The sequence below is a fragment of the Perognathus longimembris genome, chromosome 3 (genome assembly GCF_023159225.1).
Source record: "Perognathus longimembris pacificus isolate PPM17 chromosome 3, ASM2315922v1, whole genome shotgun sequence".
NCBI lineage: Eukaryota > Metazoa > Chordata > Mammalia > Rodentia > Heteromyidae > Perognathus > Perognathus longimembris.
In genome coordinates this window covers 44,471,340-44,492,923 of record NC_063163.1, presented here as the reverse complement: position 1 = coordinate 44,492,923, position 21,584 = coordinate 44,471,340, and the positions used below count along the sequence as shown (strand labels likewise).

The 21,584-nt window shown below is 39.6% G+C and overlaps 2 protein-coding genes across 12 annotated transcripts in view; one reads left to right on the top strand and one right to left on the bottom strand.

Moving 5' to 3' along the window:
• Rcbtb1 (RCC1 and BTB domain containing protein 1) overlaps positions 1-10,502 on the top strand; it is a 49,591-nt gene extending 39,089 nt beyond the window's left edge. For all 5 annotated transcript variants that reach the window (XM_048341397.1, XM_048341398.1, XM_048341399.1 and 2 more), the window contains one exon: positions 9,887-10,502. In XM_048341397.1, the coding sequence (XP_048197354.1) occupies positions 9,887-10,027 (141 nt within the window). In that variant the 3' untranslated portion in view covers positions 10,028-10,502. The remainder of the gene's footprint in view (positions 1-9,886) is intronic.
• Phf11 (PHD finger protein 11) overlaps positions 1-21,584 on the bottom strand; it is a 69,906-nt gene that overhangs the window by 29,870 nt on the left and 18,452 nt on the right. For 4 of the 7 annotated variants that reach the window (XM_048341406.1, XM_048341409.1, XM_048341408.1 and 1 more), the window contains 6 exons: positions 18,851-18,900; positions 18,373-18,440; positions 17,642-17,702; positions 16,722-16,853; positions 15,765-15,836; positions 13,912-14,342 (listed from right to left, as the gene is read on the bottom strand). In XM_048341406.1, coding sequence (XP_048197363.1) covers positions 14,188-14,342; positions 15,765-15,836; positions 16,722-16,853; positions 17,642-17,702; positions 18,373-18,440; positions 18,851-18,900 — 538 coding nt within the window. In that variant the 3' untranslated portion in view covers positions 13,912-14,187. Of the gene's footprint in view, positions 1-25; positions 159-10,339; positions 10,457-13,911; positions 14,343-15,764; positions 15,837-16,721; positions 16,854-17,641; positions 17,703-18,372; positions 18,441-18,850; positions 18,901-21,584 lie in introns of those variants that run through there. The other 3 variants (XM_048341404.1, XM_048341407.1, XM_048341405.1) reach the window with 3 other exon arrangements.

Here is a 21,584-nt window from a genome sequence, read left to right as displayed (position 1 = left end):
AGAGAGTCTATGAATTAATGAGCTTGGAGAGTCTGAGGTTTTGTGTTTGTTGAGGGAACTTCCTTGAAGTTAAGCAGAGCATGAGATTGTAAGCTCCTTATGAGCAGGATCTGGATCCTCTTCATCTGTATACTTTGGTGCTTGGCATGTGTTAGGCACTGTTAAGTGTTTATAAATGTTTATTGAGTTCTATGAAAACAGTACTGTCTAATGGCTGCAGTAAGGATAATTGGTGAACTAGCAGCTCACAAATACATGATTGGTTTTGCAATGTTGAGAGATTCAAAATGGCAAGCTAATGGCCATGCACACTTAGCTTATTCTTAGGATATTTTGTCATTTGATGAAGCAGAATACTTGTTGTCAGGAAATTTATCAAAGACCCTCATGGTAGCCTTTGAAGTGTAATGGAGGACAAACTTCATATCTATCACTTAGGAATTGAAGTTAATCATTATGTCTTATATTTTTAAAATGTATCCTGTTTTAGTTTGAGGTTCTGTTATGGTAATAAATATTTGATGAGGTCAAATGTGGCTGACTTTGCAGCCCAACAACTGATGGAAAGATATCAAAGTAAATTGTTTCTCATAGAAAAAAATGGACGTTTGTGTTTTTCACCTACCCTTCCTGTAGCACCATGACCCTCTATTAGAACTGCTATTTCTTTATATTCATTTCTTCTCAGAGATAGGATTTTAATTCTGGCTGATGTCTTTTGTTTCCTTAGTGCTTGATTACCGAATCTTCCTTGTGCTTTCCACAGTTCTCTGAGTTTTTTAAACTTTGTTCCTAGACTTTGCTGCCTTAACCAGTCAGAGCAAACATTTGGCCCTCATTGCTGGAAGTTTCTTCTTCACCTTTAGCTAAATTGTATCCAGAAAGTTTATTGGAAAGTTGTGACATTCCCACCCTTCTCATGGATTGTTTGCTAATTTTACACATTAAAAATTAAAGACTGCAGATACATGATTTTCTAACGCCTGTGATGGTGTGAACCTATCCAGCACTCAGAAATAGATGTTGACTTAGTGAACCAAAGAGTAAATAAAGAATATTAAATATCTCATCATGAAGGGGTGCTCTGTAAAAAAATTTTTTAGTATGTATTAGTTTTACCTGGGGTATGCATATTTCATTGTGACATTTCCATATAAACACAGTGTACAATGATCAGAAATGAAAAAGTGCCTTTCCCCCCCCCCCCCCAGTCCTAGAGCTTAAACTCAGGGCCTGGGCACTGCCCTTGAGCTTCTTTTGCTCAAGGTAGCACTCCACCATTGGAGCCACAGTGCCATTTCCAGCTTTTTCTGTTTATGTGGTACTGAGGAATGGAACCCGGGGCTTCATGTATGCAAAGGCAAGCACTCTATAAACCACATTCCCAGCCGAAAAGGTACTTTTAAAAATAATCTTAAGACAGCTGGATGCTGGTGGCTCATGTCTATAATCCTAGCTACTCAGGAGGCTGAAATCTGAGGACTCAGGTTCAAAGCCAGTCTGGGTAGGAAGGTCCACGAAATGCTTATCTCCAGTTAACCACCAGAAAACCAGAAGTGTAGTTGTGACACAAAGTGATGCCAATTGCACAAAAACTCAGACAGCACTCAGGCCCTGAGTTCAAGTACCATGACTAATGACAACAACAAAAAAAACTTAAGACAGCACACAGCTAATATTCTACAAATATTACACATCCATAAACATTAGAAAATAGAAAAGTGAGTAGAAGACAAACTTTCACTGTAATTTTACATCTCTTTCCTTAATACTGTAAAGTGTAAGTAAATACAATATTTAGAATATAAAAATCAAATCCATATTCATTTCTTGGAAATTACCAATGCATCACATTGGAAAAACTAATTTATTATTTTTTTTTGCTATTTTATTCTTTATTTCAGCGAGGTTTTTGTCCATCTTCTTTTCTTCTGCAAGTTTCTTTCTTTGTTCTGTAATCCCAAGTGTCTTGGTTTTTCTCCCTTCCTAGTCACTCCTTTCTCTTTTCCATTCTTTCCTACCTTTTTATTTTTGTGGGTCATAGGGCTTGAACTCAGGACCTGGGTGCTGTCTCTGAGCTCTTTTGCTCACTCCCTTTGAGCTACAGCTCCACTTCTGGTTTTCTAGTGGTTAATTGAAGATAAGAGTCTCACAGACTTTCTTGCCCAGGCTGGCTTTGAACTGTGATCCTCAGATCTCAGCCTCATGAGTAGCTGGAATTACAGACATGAGCCCCCACTGCCCAGCTTGGAAAAACTAATTTTGAGAGACCCAGATTGGGGATGGTCAGCAAGATGACTTGCTTTGCCTGTGGGTCACAGTGCTAAGAAGATTGGGACTATCTGCTTCTTACATTTCTTCTCTATAAAGATTGTGACTCCTCCAAGCCCCCTTTTGGCAAGGTAATTTTGAAACAAATGTATCCCAACATGTGTAGACATGAGTAATTACCAGGATGTCCAAAAGCAAGGTGGTTGCTGTGAAGCCTTGCTTTGTGAATGCATCATCAAGCTTTCTCCAAGTCTTATGAAGAAGGATCTGAAGGAAGAGCACAGGAATAGTTTTCCATTGCCCTCTGAGTAAATAGTACCTCAAGGGAGACCATGGAATTCAAATACTGTCTGAAGATTAATAGCTCAGTATCACATGGCGAGATAGTTCCATATCGTCTCTCTATCTTCCTTCTGTCCTGCTCTCCGTCTTTCCTTCCTTGCTCTTTCCTCCATCATGTTTCTACTTTTCTCTCTCTACCTCTACCACCCCACCCCTCCCTTTCCTACCCCTCTCTTCTCTCTTTCAACAAGGTCTCAATATATAGCTTAGGTTGGCCTTAAACTTGTGGTCCTCCTTCATCTACCTCCTAAATACTGATGTCACAGACACATTCCCCCATGTTTGGCTGGATATTTGTACTGATTCTCTGGGAGATTTTGTTTTCTATAGGTATTTGAGTATTTAGAGAAACAGTTGAGCATTACTGATTCACCAAAATGGAAAACTTCTCAGAAAATCTTAACTTCCTGAGCAATTTATAGCCTGTGTTTTTGTTTTTATTTTTTGTCAGTCATGGGACTTGAAATCAGGGCCTAGGTGCTGTCCCTGAACTCTTTTTGCTCCTAGCTAGCCCTCTACCACTTTGAGCCACAGTGCCGATTCCAGTTTTTCTGGTGATTAGTTGGAGATAATATTCCTATGGACTTTCCTACCCCAGCTGACTTTGAACCATGATCCTCAGATCTCAGCCTCTTGAGTAGCTAGGATTACAGTGGTGAGCCACTGATACCCAGCATAATTTTGTTTTTGGAAGAACAATAAGTATGAGCCCAAGAATCGAATTCTAAAATTGGTTTCGATCTAAGTGTCAGAAAGCTTAGAACTAAAGCCAGATGGTGAGCATTTTCTAATTTATCAGTAGGCCAAGTTAAAAGTTTTCTCCAATCAGTTGTCCATAAGCATGTTCTGTAGTGAGAGAAAATACCTTTTTTCTATATGAAAACACATATCCTGAAAAAGCCAAAATTTCATTGATATGATAGAATAAACTGTGTGCTTGTGGTTTGGGCTTTGTAATAGCAGGTTTGGACAGAGGTAGGTATATTAGGTCATCTTGTGCCATCTAGAATGTATCTCAGGGATGGCTCCAACCAAGATGAAAACCTATCAGATCTAGCCCAGTAGTCTTCCAAAGAAGCATTAACATGAGCCCATTTTTTTAGGACTGCATTAGAAATCCACTAAAGGCTGTACTAACATTTCAATATGAGAATGTTGATGCCATCAGTCTTCTGTGTTTTATCACAAAAACCTGTGGAAAGAAAATGCCACAATAAACCTGAGTGTAGGTATCTTTATTTTATGCCATCTTGCATTCTTTAAACTGTATGCCCAGGGTGTGTTGTGTATATCTATAGATAGAGATATCGATAGATTATATGGTAGTTCTATTTTTGGCTTTTTGAGGAAATTCCATACTGATTTCCAGTGATTACACTGATTTTTACATTCCCACCAACAGTCTATAAGGGTTCTTACATTCTCATCCAGTGTGTAAGGGTTCCTTTTTCTTCTGCTTCCTCACCAACTCTCTTTTTCCTCAACCAGGGTTTGAACTAAGGACCTACATGCTTGCTTGGCTGGCACTGTTCCACTTGAGTCATGACTCCAGCCTGCCTGGCTTTTTGCTGGTTATTTTGGAGATGAAGTCTTTTGGACTTTTCTGCCTAGGCTGACTTCAAACCATAATCCTCTGAACTTTAGCCTCTAGAGTAGTTAGAATTACAGGCATGACAGGTCTAACTAACATGATAGTTTGGTTCAAACAGTTGCTATGAGGCAGATTGTAACTCCATTGGCCCCCTGCGTGTGACCTGGCATGCTCTGTAAGTGTTGTAACCTCATTGGCTACTTGTGTGTGGCAGGCTTGACCATGTGGTGTTTGCCTTTATAACCTGACCCTATGTGGCCCAGGGCACTTGGTCCCAGCTCCCGAGTCTGGGCCGTGACCCTGGCCAGTCAGTATACTTTTTACTTCCCCAATAAATCCATCGTTTTACTTGGAAAAAAAAAAAAAAAGAATTACAGGCATGAGCACTGGTACCTGACTAGCATTTATTTTTGTTTGATGACTGCCATTGTGGCTGGGAAGAGATGGAATCTCAGTGTCATTTGCTCAGCATGTTGAGCATTTCTTATTGGACATTTATACTTCTTTTGAGAGGTGTCTGTTTATTTGCCACTTATTAATTGGACTTGTTCATTTGATGTTCAGTTTTTTGATCTTGTTATATATTCTGGCTACTAATCCTTTGTTCACTCCTGTAGGTAGGCTTTTTACTCTGATACTTGTTTCCTTTGATGTGTAGAATCTTTTTAATCTGATACAGTCCTATTGTCAGCTTTTGCTTTTATTTTCTGACACACTGAAATTCTCTTCAGAAAGCCATTTCCTATTTCTATATCTTCAAGTATTTCCACTATGTTTTCTTGTAATTTCAAAGTTTCAGGTCTTTGAGCCATTTGGATTGATTGTTGCACAGAGTGAGAGATAGTATATAGGTCCTTAGTTCAAACCCTGATTTCTACACAAATCCAGTTTTTCTAACATCATTTTGAAGAGTTATTTTCCAACAGTTTATGGCCCTCTTTGGCAAAAATCAGATGCTAAAACTGGTTCAGCTTATTTCTGGGTCATCTTTTCTATTGGTCTTCGTGTTTTTTGTGCCAGCATCCTGCTGCTTTTACCACCCTGCTGCTTTTACCACCCTGCTGTTTATCTGTAGTATTATTTGAAGTCAGGCATTATAATAGGTCCAGCATTGTTCTTTTTGGTCAGGATTGCTTTGCCAATTCCAAGTCTTTTGTGCTTTCAGGATCGAGTTTTCTATTTCTAAGACTGTCATTGGAATTTTGGTTGGAATTGGATTGAATAACCATTTTCACAGTATTCTGATCCATGTACATGGGAGGTCTAGCCATCTTCTAGTGTCATCTTTAATTCATTTTGTCGGTATTTCAGTTTTCATTGTAGATGTCTTTTCCTTGGTTAGATTTATTCCTAGATATTTTTTGGTGGGATATTTGGAATCGGTCAAGAATATAATTATATTATCTGTAAACAAAGATAATTCGACTCTTCCCCCCCCCCCCCGCCCCGTTTGCATCCCTTTTAGTTCTTTTTTTTTTTTTGTCTATTCTCTGGCTAAGCATTTAAGCTCTATATAGAATAAGTGAATGAGTACCTTTGTCTTATTCTTCATTTTAGAGAAAAATGCTTTAGTTTTGTCTCATTGATTGCCATGTTAGTGATAGGTTTGTCATTTATAGCCTTTATTATGTAGAGCTATGTTCTAGCTTCTGTGAAGGAATGGTAAATATGATTTTGCGTTTTTATTGTTGATTGGCCATAATCATCCTGTGTAAGCTCCTGTTGGATAACAGGCATATACCACCAATACCTAGCTTATTTGTTGAATAAGGTTTTAAATTGAATTAAGGTTTTCTGTGCCTTGTATTTATATTGCAGATTCTTCTTCTACCCCCATGGGTTCTCAGGTTTGCTCTATTGATGATGGCCAGAGTTCCTAGAAGTTGTGATTATGTTAACTTTTTGCTCAGGTTGTTCTTCAAATTGTAAGTCTCCCTGATTGCTGTGTTTTAAGTAACTGGGATTATAGGAGTAAGCCTGGTTGTCTAGTTTTGTGTGTTTTTTAAAAGCAATCAGTTTCCTTACTCAATTTTCCATTCATGTTGTCAACATGAATGGAAACTTTCTCATCTAAGACTTGAATTGGTCTTAAAGAATTTCTTTTTCTTAAATACTATTTACCTAGCAGTTCAACTATTTCTGTCATTGGGTTCAATTACTGAAGAGTTAAGAGTTTTTGAGGAGTCATATTGCTTTGTTTTTCATATTTGTGTTCCTGCCTTGTGATTTGTATGTATGTTAGAATATCTCTTGCATTGTCACTTAGAGGAGAGAAAGCAGTCAGCAGTACCAAATCAACTCAAAGTTTTCCCTGATTTGTCTACTCTTCAGTGGTGCCCTGCCCTGCCCTACCTAAGACATCTCACTTCTCCTTGTTGCCATCTACCTGAGATAGAAGTGCTGGGTGGCTCTAGTCTGCTGTCTGAACTACTTGCATTCTATTTTGTGTGAGTGTGAGTGTGTGTGTGTGTGTGTGTGCGCGTGCGTGCGCTGGTCCTGGGGCTTGAACTTTGTGTTTGGGTGCTGTCCCTGTGCTCCTTTTTGTTCAAGGTTAGCGTTCTACCACTTGAGCCACAGTGCTACTTCCAAGACTTTTTCTGTGATTAACTTGAGATGAGTCTCATGGACTTCCCAGCCTGGGCGGGCTTTGAGCCACAATCCTCAGATCTCAGCCTCATGAGTAGTTAGGATCTTTTGAACTTTCACGCCTGTAATCTAGCTACCCAAGAGGCTGAGATCTGAGAATTGTGGTTTGAGGCTAGCCTGGGCAGGAAACTCCATGAGACTCTTACCTCCAATAAAAATACTCAAAAAAGCTAGAAATGGCTCTGTGGCTCAAGTGGTAGAGCACTTGTCTTGAGCAAAAGAAGCTCAGGAACAGTGCCCAGGCCCTGAGTTCAACCCCCAGGACTGCCCCAAAAAAATCTACTGGTCAAATGATGCTGCCTTGGAATCCTTGTATAGTTGACTTATTGGTTTGACAAGCATTGCATTTTCTTGTCTAATCGGAGGTCTGAGTATTTTCTGGGTGAGAGTACAGATCCTGTAGGTTCTGGGCACATGAGGGTGGTCTCAGAATAGCTTTGGGACAAGTGAAGGTGTGTGACTGTTCCACTCGGAGGGAATGTACACTCCAAGTCAAGTCTGTCTCCAAAGCATTCACTGCTTTCTTCATGTAGGTCTGCCATAACCAAGGCTCACTTAGACCAGATTTAGATGGTTTCCTGTATTCTGCAGTTCAATTTTAGTGTTTGAAAGTGTTAAGCACTAATTGAAAATGAATCAATCTTCACTTCAGAGTATTTGGAGAGGAAAGGGCAGGTAGTTTGATAGAACTGTTTTAATAGTTGCACGAAGTGATTTGTAATTAAAAGTGCCATTTGTATGCCTGTACTGTGTAAAAAAGTTCTTAAAGGTTAATGCTCAAGGTAACTTCTGCAGTTAATAAAATGGATTTTTTCTTATGTACTAAAATGAACTTTGCAGACACAAATATGACAAAGCTTATGATATAATCTAGTAGTATATTCCTCCTGTGAATTTGAAATTATGTAACTAAAAGATAATATTTGAAGATGCTTATCTGATACATGGTTTGAATAATTTATGCTCCTAACTGGCCTCGTTTTTCCAGTTATATGCAAATACCCTACTTTCCTATTTCATGATTACACTAAGATTAAAGTGTGATTTTTATTTCCCTGTAGAAAATAATTTAGTTCTGAGAGCTGTTAATCTTGAGTTGTACTATTAAGAGCAATGCTGTTTCTTGAATAACTATCTTAAAGGTAATGTTTTATGTAGTTTTACATTTTAGTGTAACGGAGAACATTCAGCTCTACATTCAGTCGCTGAGAATTTGATTAAGAAATGTGGATCCTGAGATTATATTAACCTTTTTTTTTGAGATGGTCCTGTGGTTTAACCCACCAGGGCCTAGATACAGCCCCTTAGCTTTTTTGCTCATGGCTAGCACTTTACCATTTGAGCCACAGCTCTGCTTCTGATTTTTGGTGACAAACTAGAAATAGTCTCAAGGATGTACCTAACCTGGCTGGCTTTGAACTATGATCTTCAGATCTCAACCTCCTAAGTAGCTAGGATTACAAGCAGGAGCCACCAGTACCTAGCTGTGTTAAAATTATAAGTGCTCTTTGAATGGACAGAAAACAAAAACTCTAGCAGTATCTGGTTGATACCTATTAGTTATGGATTTTTTCTTAATGTTACATGTCTGGGTGTAGTTCCTGATTTCAATGTATCTTTCAGCCAGAGTCAGAGAGTTTGGCCATGAGGAAATGATTGCTTATAGGCTCTTCTCTGCATCTGCATGAAACCCTATTTTTTGTTTAAAATTCCCACCTTGATGGTTGGAAATGTGAAATCAAGACTACTATTGAACTATAGCATTCTTGGTTTGGTAGATCTCTGAGCTTTCATCTTTAGTGTACAATATAGCTGGTCAAGTTATTGAGAGCTTTTTATTGTGGTTTGCCCTTATACTTTAGTTTTCATGTGCAGTTCAGGTGCAAACCCATTGATTTAACCTATGTTGTTGCACTTATTTTTTTCTTTTGGTCCATTTTTGGGCTTGAGTTCAGGGTCTAGGCACTGTCCCTGAGCTTTTGTGCTCAAGGCTAAGGCTCTACCACTTTGAAGCCACAGCTCTGCTTCCAATTTTCTGGTGTTTAATTAGAGATAAGTGTTTCATAAACTTTCCTGCCCTGGCTGGCTTTGAACCACAGTTCTCAGATCTCCGCTTCCTGAGTATCTAGGATTATAGGTGTGAGCCACTGGCACCTGGCAGATGTTAGGGTTTTTAGAGGGTGAAAGGAGGCATTAGCAGAGATTGATCTCTAAATAATTCTGGTATACTACTGGAACATACTTTTTGTCTCGACGTTGGTAGTTATGACTTTGAATGAAAAACCCTTTCTGTGTGTACTCTGGGGTTGACTCTCTGAGGATTTGGTTCTTTAATGGCTTTAGAAATGAGGTCATTTTTAATTAGGAGTGCAAGAAAATAGTTTTGGGAACATAAATCTTCATGTGTGTTCTGTTTCTTTTTTTCTTTTTGTGCTAGTCCTGGGGCTTGGGCATTGTCCCCAAGCTTTTGTGCTTAAGGCTCATGCTCTACTACTTTGATCCATTTCCTGCTGCTTAGTACTAAATTGGAAATAAAAGTATCACAGAGACTTTTCCTGCTTGGGCTGGCTGTGAACTTCATTCCTCAGATCTCAGCGTCATGAGTAGCTAGGATTACAAGCATGAGCCTCCATTGCCTGGCTTGTTTTGTTTCTTAAAACAGTCTTCCTTAAACTTACGTCTTAATTTTCAATTGAAAATTATAACTAAATGCATGATATGGACTAGATCAGCATTGGACTCTGTACAACAGAAGTGGTGATTATGAACCCATCCGTGTGTGTGTGTGCGCACGTGTGTGTGTTGTGTAAAATAACTTGCATTAGGGCAACTCTTGCATTTATTGTGCTGTAAAGTAGTGTTTTTCTGATACATAACTATGGCCTCTTATGTGCCCTATTTGAATTATATGACCTGACAGACATTTTTTTTCTGGGAGGGTGAGAAAGTTGGGATGAGGGGTTTAGAGAGAAGTAATTCAATCAAAGTTAATAAACACAAGCCTCTTCTGTTTTTATTTTTGTTGCATATGTCTAGGATTTAGAAGAATTCTGCTTTAAGTTTTGCATCAATCATTTGACAGAAGTCACCCAAACCGCAGCATTTTGGCACATGGATGGCCCCCTGCTAAAGGAGTTCATTGCTAAAGCCAGTAAATGTGGAGCCTTTAAGAACTGAAGCCCGAGGCTGCGGGGCTGAGTGCTCTGGGGCCCTGTGGGTGATGTGTCCAGCTTGTGCTCTACAGATGATGAGATTCTGCAGGTAAAACCCACCAGGTGGTTTTTTCACATCTGAGACACTGTTCTCCATAGGAACATAGGAAGGATGTTTAGTTCTCCTGGGCCCATGGTAAACAAATATGTGTGTTTTAACTGTGACCTTTCTTGAATATGGGCCGGAACTTTGTGAATGGTAAAAGTTTAGCTTCTTCTGTTTTCCTTTTTGATGAGAGGAACTTGGGAAATTGGAAAAAGGTCAGGAGGCACAGGCCTTCGTCAAGAGTTAGGCTAGTTGGTGAGCGGTGAGATGAGCACTGAGGCCTCCCCTGGAGTTGAGGAAGCCAGCCTCTGCTTGCAAGTGCTGCCTTAGTCACCAGTCAGCACCTTTCTGTGAGAAGAGTCAGACTGTGATATGCTTTCACTCTTAATGACTTTAAAAAAAAGAAAACTTCAATAAATGTCAAAGGGAATATCTGTTGAATATGAGTGAGGCCAATTGAAATAATTAAAGGTAAAATTCTAGGCTAGCTAGAATTTACTAATGTGCTTAATTTTAATGTAATTAGAGTAGTGATTTAGAACTATTCATGATAAGTTGATAATGGATTTTGTATGGATAAAGGTGAATATAACTAATCCAACTTTATTTCGTTAAGGTTAAATTGGAGACTGAAATTTAAATTACTCCCCTCAACCTTTCCCCTACAAAATCAACTGGCTCCCTTCTTCCCCATATGACTGCTTAGCTATGAGATTTACATTATCATGTGGAAGTGTTTTGTTTTTTGATGCTGGTCCTGGGGCTTGAACTCAGGGCTTGGGCTCTATCCCTGAGATTTTTTGCTCAAGGCTAGTGCTCTACTACTTGAGCCACAGCACCACTTGCAGTTTTTTGGTGGTTAGTTGGGGATAAGAGTCTCATGGACTTTCCTTAGATCTTAGCCTCCTGAACAGTTAGGATTACAGGTATAAGCTACCATCACCTGGCTTAGAAGAAGTTCTTAAAGGCACTTTGTTATAGTGCTTAATGGACATAACCTATTTTTTTCTAGGCTAAAATCTGTCACAGATTTGGTTACTTATTATCTCCCACTAAGGATTTTTCCTCTTGTATTAGGCACACTATTTAGCTGTTTAACCTTTAAAAGGGGTTCCAAATTCATGGCTTTTATGAAAAGGTCCTACTTTCTTTTTTTGGTGGGAGGACAGGTGTCTGATTATGAAATGTGTTTTTAGCACCACAGTAACAAAAGAGGGAAAAAAGCTACAGCTACTGTTTTATCAGTGTTTTAAAATGTCTACTGGGGTGGGGTGGTATGTGGACCCCCAAGATAATACCTGATATTTGAGATACAAACCTCAAGGTCTCAGCCCCCTTTTCTCGATGTTATCACAAATAACTGAAGCCCAGTAATTGTTAATTTTAGAATTGGTTCTGTATTACGATAGTTTTTTTTTTACTAGGATGATGAATGCATGTTAATTTGGCTATGTATAGTTTATAATAATCACTGTAGGCTTATGGTCTTTAACAAAACGAGAACTCCAGGATGTTTACTTACTGTTCTTAATTAAAGGAACTTTTAAAAAAGCACAAATTAGATCATATCCATACAGTCCACTTGTTAAACAAATACTTAGTAAATTCCTAATACAGATGAAGAACCACTTCTTAGATTACTAATTTGTATGCGTATGTATGGTAGAAAGAGAACAGTTCCTTCAAAAATACTTGAGTATTTTTTAAATATAATGTTATTTTTCTAAATGGTTTTGTTCAATCATAGCAGGAATTGAAAACTGTTCCTTGATTTTTTTTTTTTTTCAATCTGGTGTAATAGTGGAAGCCAAAGTCCTTACATTTCTTAAGGTAGCCCTAACTGTACTCTTGAACTTCTTACTGGAACAATGTTTGATACTCTTATGTAGGCTGTATTTGTTATATTTACAATGCCATTAATAAAGTAATCTTAAGGCATATAGAGTTGTTTTTTCCCCTTCAGATGTATATAGCCTTAAAAAGGAAATTTTGATACATGGTATGACATGGATTCACTTGGACATTATACTAATGAAGTGTGAGTCATAAATCTTGTGTGTTTGTACTTATATGTGGTACTGAATTTATGGTGAAAAGGGTGTGGGGGAGAGAATAGGAATATTTGCTGGGCTCTACAAGATGAAAGATGGTTTGTGTGTAATGTCACTGAATGGTACATTTAAAAATTAAGATAAAGTTATATATATTTTTACCATAATTTACCATGATGTTAGGCTGTGAATCACTGTAGACATGTCAACTAGTTGATTCTCAGCTTCTATGCATGCATTATAGAAATCCTTTTTTATTTCTGTTAAAAGATAGTACAGTTGTATTAATACAGCAGAAAAATCCTTTAAGGGGTATTTATAACAGACAATGTAGCCCTTATCCTGAAACATGTAATTATTGCAGGGGGGGTAGGATGTCTAAAGAGGTGACACTGATTAAGAGGTATTATGCACATAAATTGATACTTTTCACAAATAAAGGTAATAAAAAAATTACCAACTGTAAGTAATAGGGATTGCATTCATGTAAAATCTGAAAAAACACAGCTGTTTTTGGCCTTTGACTTGGGTTGCCATTACACCAGAAATGTTTTTTTCCATCTTCAACAGATACTACACATCAGACCAGACACCATGCTGGGACTTGCTCTGCATGTCACAATAGTTTGAGCTAAGTGTGAACCAGAGGACTGTGGTAAAATAGAGATGGTGAATGTGAAGTTTCAGGATGTTGGTGGTGTGGGCAGAGTACTTTGAATTGTGTCTAGTTAGGTTGAGGACTTTCCCCTTTCTTGAATATTCCCATTGATGTTCTTACTAAGCTAAAAAACTGACATGGAGGCAAGTAAATCTGATGTACAAGTACTGAAGGCTAATAGTCTTGAACTCTTAATGACTTAGAAAGTTGTAGCAAAATATTGATTAAAAAAAAGATCACAGTGAGTTAAACACAGGAATAATGATATGATGAGAAAAATGTAGCCAGTTACACTGGGAAATATTTTTCTTCCTTGGTGGTAATGGAGTTTGAACTCCGGGCTTGCTAGGCAGGTGCTCTGTTACTTGAACAACCCCCCCCCCCGCCCCCCGCAAGTCCTTATGCTTTATTTTCTTAATAGGGCCTTACATTTTTGCCCAGGCTGGTTTGGACCTTGATCCCATTAACATCACATTCAGTTTGCTGTTGATTGAAATGGGATCTGGAAAACTTCTTTCCTGGCCTTGAGTGCCAATCCTCCTGATTTCTGCCTCTTAAGAAAAGTAGCCATTATGGAGCCTGCCTGCAACAAGGGCAGGCAGAGGACAAAGGAACAGTACTTAAGACCATACAAGAAGGGGGGTGGGAAGGGGAGAACAGTAGAGATCATGTCTGTAAAGCAACAAACTTTTCAAATGGTATTTCTACATATTTTGGTCAGTGACTTTACATCATCTCTCTAAAACCAAACAATTACTAAATAAACATAAAAAGGTCTCAACAGCTACATACATATGATTATATAAGATGAGGCTAAGCAAAATGAAACAGGAGGATTTTACTGTTGTCAATGTTTAATGTACTAGGTGAATTTCCTTTGACGTACCCCCTGTGGTCACTGTATATGATTCTGGTACACTGTATATTGTATATATGCTTATCTGAACTGGGGAAGGGAAAGAAAAATGAAGGAGGGTGTAACAAATATGACAAGAAATGTACTCACTACCTTATGTAACTATACCTTCTCTGCACATCATCTTATCAATAAAATTTAATCATAATAAAAAAAGAATAAAACAAAACAAAAGATCATGGAGGCAAGAGCATCAGCAGGAAGCCACACACAGTATTTTAAGTATAAAGGGTGGAAGAGAAACCTGTCATTGGAGAAGAGGTAGAAGTGACATGAAATTCAGTCAGACATGAAATGTCAATCAGCAAGAATGGATAAAGGGGGGCAGAGGGGAATCACAGTTTGAGGCTCAGAATTAGGACCCAGTCCTAGAGCTCTGTGACTTTCACAGGCTAAAGTTTCCAGTACTTGGTCTGCTGGCAGTGTCACTTCTTAGCTTGCACACTGATGATCCTTAGGGACCCAGAGATGATACTGAAGCAGAACTTGACCTGAGGTCTTTGTTTTCTTGAAAAGAGCACAAGTTTTGCTTTAAGTCTTGTAGAACTTCAATTTCTTCCTTCAGCTGCTGCCGCTTTTCTTCAGTCTCTTGGAGTTTATTTTCTATTGCTTTGATAAGAAATAGAGCCTTGGATTATTCAGCAGTTTAGTTAGAAATCATGGGCGGTACCTCACCTCTCAGTTGCAGATATAGAAGGCAAGACAAGCGCTTGTTCACATGAGACAATTAGTGTTTTATGAGCGGGAGCTGGTACTTTGTGCCTTTTTGCCCTTTCTCTGGATGGGATGCAAGCATTTATCACACAAAGCTAGTAAACCTAAGATTTAGTATGCATTCATAGCAGAACCAATCACTTTTACTTGAGGTAGTTGTAGGGAATGGGGCTAAAATATTAAGGACATGGGCAAATGTATTAAAAATGCATCTGAATTCAAGTGCCAATGGCTCATGCCTGTAATCCTAGCTACTCAGGAGGCTGAGAGAGAAGATTATGGTTCAAAGCCAGCCCAGGCTTTTTTTTTTTAATCTCCAATAAATTACTGAGGAAAGTTGGAAGTGGCACTGTGGCTCAAGTGGTAGAGCACTAGCCTTAAGCAAAAGAAACTCAGGGACAGAGCCCAGGCCCAGAATTCAAACCCCAGGACTAGAAAAAAACATGCATCTGATTTTTAATGTTAGACAAGCGCTCTTTAGTGTTTTGAAACAAAAAAGGCTTTTAGGAATCTAGCCAGAAATTACTGTAATTAGGTGTCAGATGTGTCTAATACTCAGTGGCAGTGGAATTGTGTATGCTGGTTCTGAGGCTTGAATTCAAGGCTTGCATACTGTCCCTGAGCCTTTTTTGTTCAAGGCTAGCACTCTTATGATGAGCCTCAGCACCACTTGTGGCCTTTGCTGTGTATGTGGTACTGAGGAATGGAACCCCGGGCTTTCTGTATGCTCACTCTTCCACTAAGCCACATTCTCAGCCCTGGCAGTGGAATTTTTTAAAGTCTCAAAAACAATTGCAGACATGCAGTTGAGATTAACTGTATAGTGATCTGATCCTCTACTGTTTCCACCACCAAGCCCATCTCCCACACGTGTGACATGCTCCCCCATGAGTCATTTTCATATGAATGTCCCTTACAAAATAATGCTTTTTAGAAGACTTCAAAGGCTATTTAGGAAAAAGTAATTAAACACAGGTGTAGTGATGTACATACGCAAGATGGTGTCTTGAATGACTCAGAGCCCAGCTGTATGTGGCAGCTTTGGGAGAGGTCAGAATTATCTTTTCATTTTCACTATTGAAAGGACTCAATGCATATTATTTATAGAAATTTTCATGTAAAATTTTCTACCCACTCCCCAAATGACTGCTGCTTTGCTGCTGTTTTCCCGTGTGCATGCCTATACATATTTCCCTTCTGTGTGTTTCCATTTTTATAAAGAACAATGAACATTCTAAGATGGTTTAATTTCATCATCCATGTAGCATTATACTGTTTCAATGTAATGTGTCTAAACTATGCTGTTATAACTCGTACCTGCTTGCAAATTGACAAATGTGTCTTCAAACAGTCTACAGTCAAAAAGTGAAGTCCCAATTTCTTCATAGTCTAGAGGAAGAAAAACATTTACAGTATTAATTTTCATGTAAATGTAGTAGGCAGGAATGCCACAAAACTACAAATCTGGAAGGTGTAGACAGGAGGGCAGGCACTACAGCAATGGGATGAAGAGGGGCTGTCCCATGTAGATTTAGAGGCACCTGCAGGCTTCACAAGTGCTTGTTATTCAGAAAATAAGGAAATAAAAGAATAAATGAGGTTTTGGAAATATAGTCTTTAATTCTGCTTTTTGGTTTTGCTGTATATAATACATTGTCACCTACAATGTAGGCTGGTAAGTTCATATACTGTGTGTGGGGGGGGAAGGGAGTGTTTGAACTTAGGGCCTTGCACTTTTTTTTACCCAGGGCCAGCCTTGAACTGCTATCCTCCCATTGATAACTTCTGTGTAGCTAGGATTACCACCATACTTGGCTTATTTGCTGAGATCGGGGGGAGGGTCTCACTTTTTTGGCTGAACTGAACCACAATTCTTCCTATCTCTACCTCCCACGTAGCTAGGACTACCGTATGCACTACTGTGCCTGGCTTATGCACTGTAAGTGGAACTTCAGATTGCCATAAGAGTTTAGGTTTGTATTGAAATCAAACTTTCCATAGCATTATTAAAAGATACTCAGTTAAGTAGCATTTTAGTCATCACAAAACTGTAACCTAACATGGGTCAACCGCAAGTGCACAGAGTTGGGTGAAGCAACAGATGGCTTAATCAAGTTCCAGAAACTATTCAATTGTGTGCTCTTCTGGGGCTCAGGGCACTGTGGCTAAAGTGCTGAGCCTGTGAGTTAATAACATCCTGTTTGTGCTAGACAGTAGATCTGAGCAATTATTTAAGAATGAGATTGTGTATCTTAGAAATAGGGCTTTCAGTACCTGATTCAGAAGTGGTTTCATCCATGAGCTTTTCTTGAATGACATGAAGTTTGTCCAGTATTTCTTCAAATAAGTCATTAAGGAGTCCTGCTTCCTTACATTTTTTCAGAAAAGGAACTTTGGAGAGTGCATCTATGAGGGAAACGTTTTTATAAGGACGTGGTCTGTCTGATGGCAGTTACTCACATCACTACTTGATTTTTTTTCTTTTTTGGCCAGTCCTGGGGCCTGGACTCAGGGCCTGAGCACTGTCCCTGGCTTCTTTTTGCTCAAGGCTAGCACTCTGCCACTTGAGCCACAGCGCCACTTCTGGCCATTTTCTGTATATGTGGTGCTGGGGAATTGAACCCAGGGCCTCATGTATACGAGGCAAGCACTCTTGCCACTAGGCCATATCCCCAGCCCTACTTGATTATTTTTCACTTTGTCTAGTGGTGGATGAACACAATCCGTAGACTAGCACAAAAAACACATCCTCCTTGCCTTTTCTAGTAAGTGCATTCCCATTAGAAATAAGACTTTTTATTTTTTGGCTTACAATACTATGAATTAAGGAGGATTTTTCTGGAATTAGCTTCGAGTCTTTGAGGTAACAGCCCTTGCTGGCTCCATATTATAGGGTATCTGCTTTCTTTCACTATGGGGCCACGCCTGGAGCCAGCCCCTCACTGCACTGAGCATGTGCAAAGCTCACTGCTGCTTTAGTAAGGAGATATCTCCTCATGCTGAGAAGCAATGAGTCATTCCAGCCCAGGTTCTTTGATATGATGAGGGTTCTAGTAGAGGTGATAGGTACAACAGTTATACTATTCATTACTACATAACTAGAAGATAAAGTGGGGAACCAACTTTGAAATATATGGGTGAACATTTTTATAAGCATTGGGAGCCATGTTTGTTATAGCTATCATTGAGCAAACCTGTGTGGCTGCCGGGCTCTTCGCTCATTTGTCTTTCCAATCTGTTCATTGTCTCAGGTGGCTAAAAGGGAAGAAAAATCAGGATTACATTAATTTTGCTGCTGACAGTACTATGTAATATTAGAAAAAATGTATCAGGAGTCATTTGAGCAACATCTCTTATTTTTGAGATAGGGGAGGGTCTTGCCTTGACCTCCTAGCCTCAATCCTAGCATGTGCTGCATATGGCCAAGAGATGTCTCAAACAGCACAAGGTGCAGGTTTCTGGCTTCTATGAGCTGATGTGTAAAAATGGGGATTTCAAACAATATTTACACCTTACACATCATCTAGAAAATAGATGAGCTTGGGCTGGGGATATGGCCTAGTGGCAAGAGTGCTTGCCTCGTATACATGAGGCCCTGGGTTCAATTCCCCAGCACCACATATACAGAAAATGGCCAGAAGTGGCGCTGTGGCTCAAGTGGCAGAGTGCTAGCCTTGAGCAAAAAGGAAGCCAGGGACAGTGCTCAGGCCCTGAGTCCAAGGCCCAGGACTGGCCAAAAAAGAAAATAGATGAGCTTGTGAGGAGGCTCCCCACACTCAGCCTGATTAGGACTTGAGCATCTGTAAGGTCAGGTACAGTCACCGTGCCATCTACTCCAGTGGTCTAGAAAAGTACATTCAACCTGAAGTTCTGAGATTTAAGGACTGAATAAATTCACAGCTGTAAGAAAATGAAGTCACATTACCAGTACATGAATGCCTGTTGAAAGACGTTTCTTCCTTCCTCTTTTTCTTTTTACGCTTGAATGATCAGCTAAAATAGAAATCATTTTGGGTTGGGATACCAAAAGGGAAAATTAATGTCTACATAAAATATAAAACAGGCCAAAAGCTGTTACAACCGTCTACTTCTGGCTTTGTTTTGGTGCTAGTCCTGGGGCCTGAGCTCAAGGCCTGGGCCTGGCCCTAAGCCTTTCTGCTCAAGGTTGTTGAGTTACTGCTTCCCCAACCACAGCTTGATGTCTGGATTTTTGGTGGTTAAGAGTCTCATGGACTTCCCTGCACAGGCTGGCTTTGAACCATAGTCCTTAGATCTCAGTCCCCTGAGTAGCTGGCACATAGCAAAGTATATAAGTTTCAACGAAAAAAATTGTATCTTAATTAAACAATACTAAGAAATCAAACTATTTCTTTAAACCATGATAGGAAATTTTAGAAACTTACCACCTTGGGTGATGGTGGATGGTGTGGGGGCATGTTGTTGGCAAAACAACCTGAAATCGTGCAATTTCAAAAAAATGGTTACTTTGTAGTTTTCAAGTATTACCTGTTTTTTCATTTTAAATATATTCTTTTTGAGACACGGTCTCATTATGTATCTCAGACTGACCTGGTACCTGTGATCTTCCTGCTTCAGCTTTCTGTGTTGGGATTATAGGTTTGTATCAAGGGCAGGTGAGGCTGTCAGTTACCTTCTATGCCCTCTGAGCCAGAGAGGTGATTGTGTTCTCTGAAGGTGTGAATGCTGAGTATTACTAGTTCCTATATAGTAGTGGCATCTGACTACATAAAGACAAACAGGCCAAGTGTATTTGGGACCAGGTACCTGGGAGGTGAAGATAGGAGGATCTTGGTCTAGTGGTCTAAAGCCAGCAAAATTGAGAAACCCTAGCTGAACAAACATTTTAAAAAGATAAAAACTGGGGTTATGGGGCTGGGAATATGGCCTAGTGGTAAAGTGCTCACCTCGTGTACATGAAGCCCTGCGTTCGATTCCTCAGCCTCACATATATAGAAAAAGCTGGCAGTGGTGCTGTGGCTCAAGTGGTAGAGTGCTAGCCTTGAGCAAAAAGAAGCCAGGGACAGTGCTCAGGCCCTGAGTTCAAGCCCCAGGACTGGCAAAAAACAAAACAAAAAAACTGGGGTTATTTCTCAAGCAGTAGAGCATGTGCCAAATTCAACAATCTTAAGTTCCAGCCCCAGTATGAAAACTAATGCAGTGGTCTCTGTACCTATGGGAACATAGGTAATGCCTACCCTCTATGTACCTGCTCAGCGATCTCTAATCAAAATGAATCTCCCTCTTTGGGTCTGGGACCTCCAAGTCTTGTCATTTGCCATTACCTGTAATCCCGGCTTATTGGGAGGCTGAGATTTGGAGGACTGTGCCCAGCTCAGGCAGAAAAGTTCATGAAACCCCTTCTTGTCAGAGAGCTAGACATGCTAGATGTGCCTGAGGTGTCCTAGCTATGATGGGATGTTTAACATAGGCAGATTGCACACATACAGAAATAAAGCAAAAACAAAAAAAAAAAATGGAAAAGGAGCTCCAATACACTATTGGTGGTAGTATAAACTAGTGTAAGCATTGTGAAAAAAACTAAATGTAAAATCTACCCTATGATCCAGAATTAGAACTCTCTGGAACTTATCCAAAAGATTACAGGTTAGGACACAGAAAAGGTACCTGCACCACCATGTTCACTGCTGAACTACTCACCATAGATAAGTTATAGAAACAGCCTAGATACCCTTCAATGGATCAAGAAAAGGTTATACACACCAATTCCACACTTAAGAGTTTTAGTCATGTATCAAGGATATTATGTTATTTGCAGAAAAATGGATAGACCTGGAAAAAAATTCAGTCATGCTCACACAAAGGACATACTTTTTTTCTCATATGTGGAAGTTAGATCTAAACTGTAAATATATATGTAAACATATGGGGTCTTATGCATATGTACACTAACTTAAAGAGTCTAACCAAATGAATACTAAGAAGCGGGAACTTGGGGTGTATGGGGGGGGTTGAGGCCAAAGGGAAGGGAGTAGACAAATGAAGAGAGGAAGAGTAGGAGAATGCAGGCATTAATGTTTAACGTACATCTGTGAAGATGGAACTAGGAAAACTGAAGGGACAGTGGGGTTGGGAGAGATGGAGGAGAATGAGAAAAGGGTGACACTGATTCACATGAGTTACTCTCATAAACAGACATATTGAATTTGGGGGAAAAAAACCCTACAACCAGCTTGAAGTGTGGATCACTGGTAAGAGAGCCCACTTAGCAAGCATGCAGCCTTGGTAGCCAAACAAAAGTGCTGAAAATCTTAGGATGAACAACTATAGCCCATCCATCCCCCATGCCAACAGTTCTCATCAATTCAAGGTCTAACTTCTTTTACAAACCCAGGCTCCTGTCCCGCCATGTGCTTTTATTTACAGAGGCTGTTTCTGGTCCTCAGATATCACTTGCATTTATTTCACAGGAACAACAAAGGGTCTTTATGGCAGGAAGCTTAAAAAAATACACAAATACCTAATTCCATTGAGCTAGTTCCAATATAAGATTAGTATATTTTTAGTAACTTAAAGATGCAGCAAGTTGGGCTGGGGATATGGCCTAGTGGCAAGAGTGCTTGCCTTGTATACATGAGGCCCTGGGTTCGATTCCCCAGCACCACATATACAGAAAACAGCCAGAAGTGGCGCTGTGGCTCAAGTGGCAGAGTGCTAGCCTTGAGCAAGAAGAAGCCAGGGGCCGTGCTCAGGCCCTGAGTCCAAGGCCCAGGACTGGCCAAAAAAAAAAAAAAGGAACTGGCCTAGTGGCAAGAGTGCAAAAAGAAGCCAGGGACAGTGCTCAGGCCCTGAGTCCAAGGCCCAGGACTGGCCAAAAAAAAAAAAAAAAAGATGCAGCAAGTTCACACTTTTTCTTGATGCTTTGTTAAAAGTTATTGTACAAGTTATAGTGAAATGAACTTGTGAAGGTAAAAATAATAAGTAACAGTCCATTAATTTCTTAGCAAACAATATAAAAAGTGAAAGCTAGGTATGATGGCTTATGCTTGTTATCTTAGCTGATTGAGAGCATCAGATCAGGACTGCAGTTCTTGGCCAGCCCTAGCAAAATGTTCTCCAGACTCTTATCAAATGAAGAAGCTGGGCATAGTGGTGTGT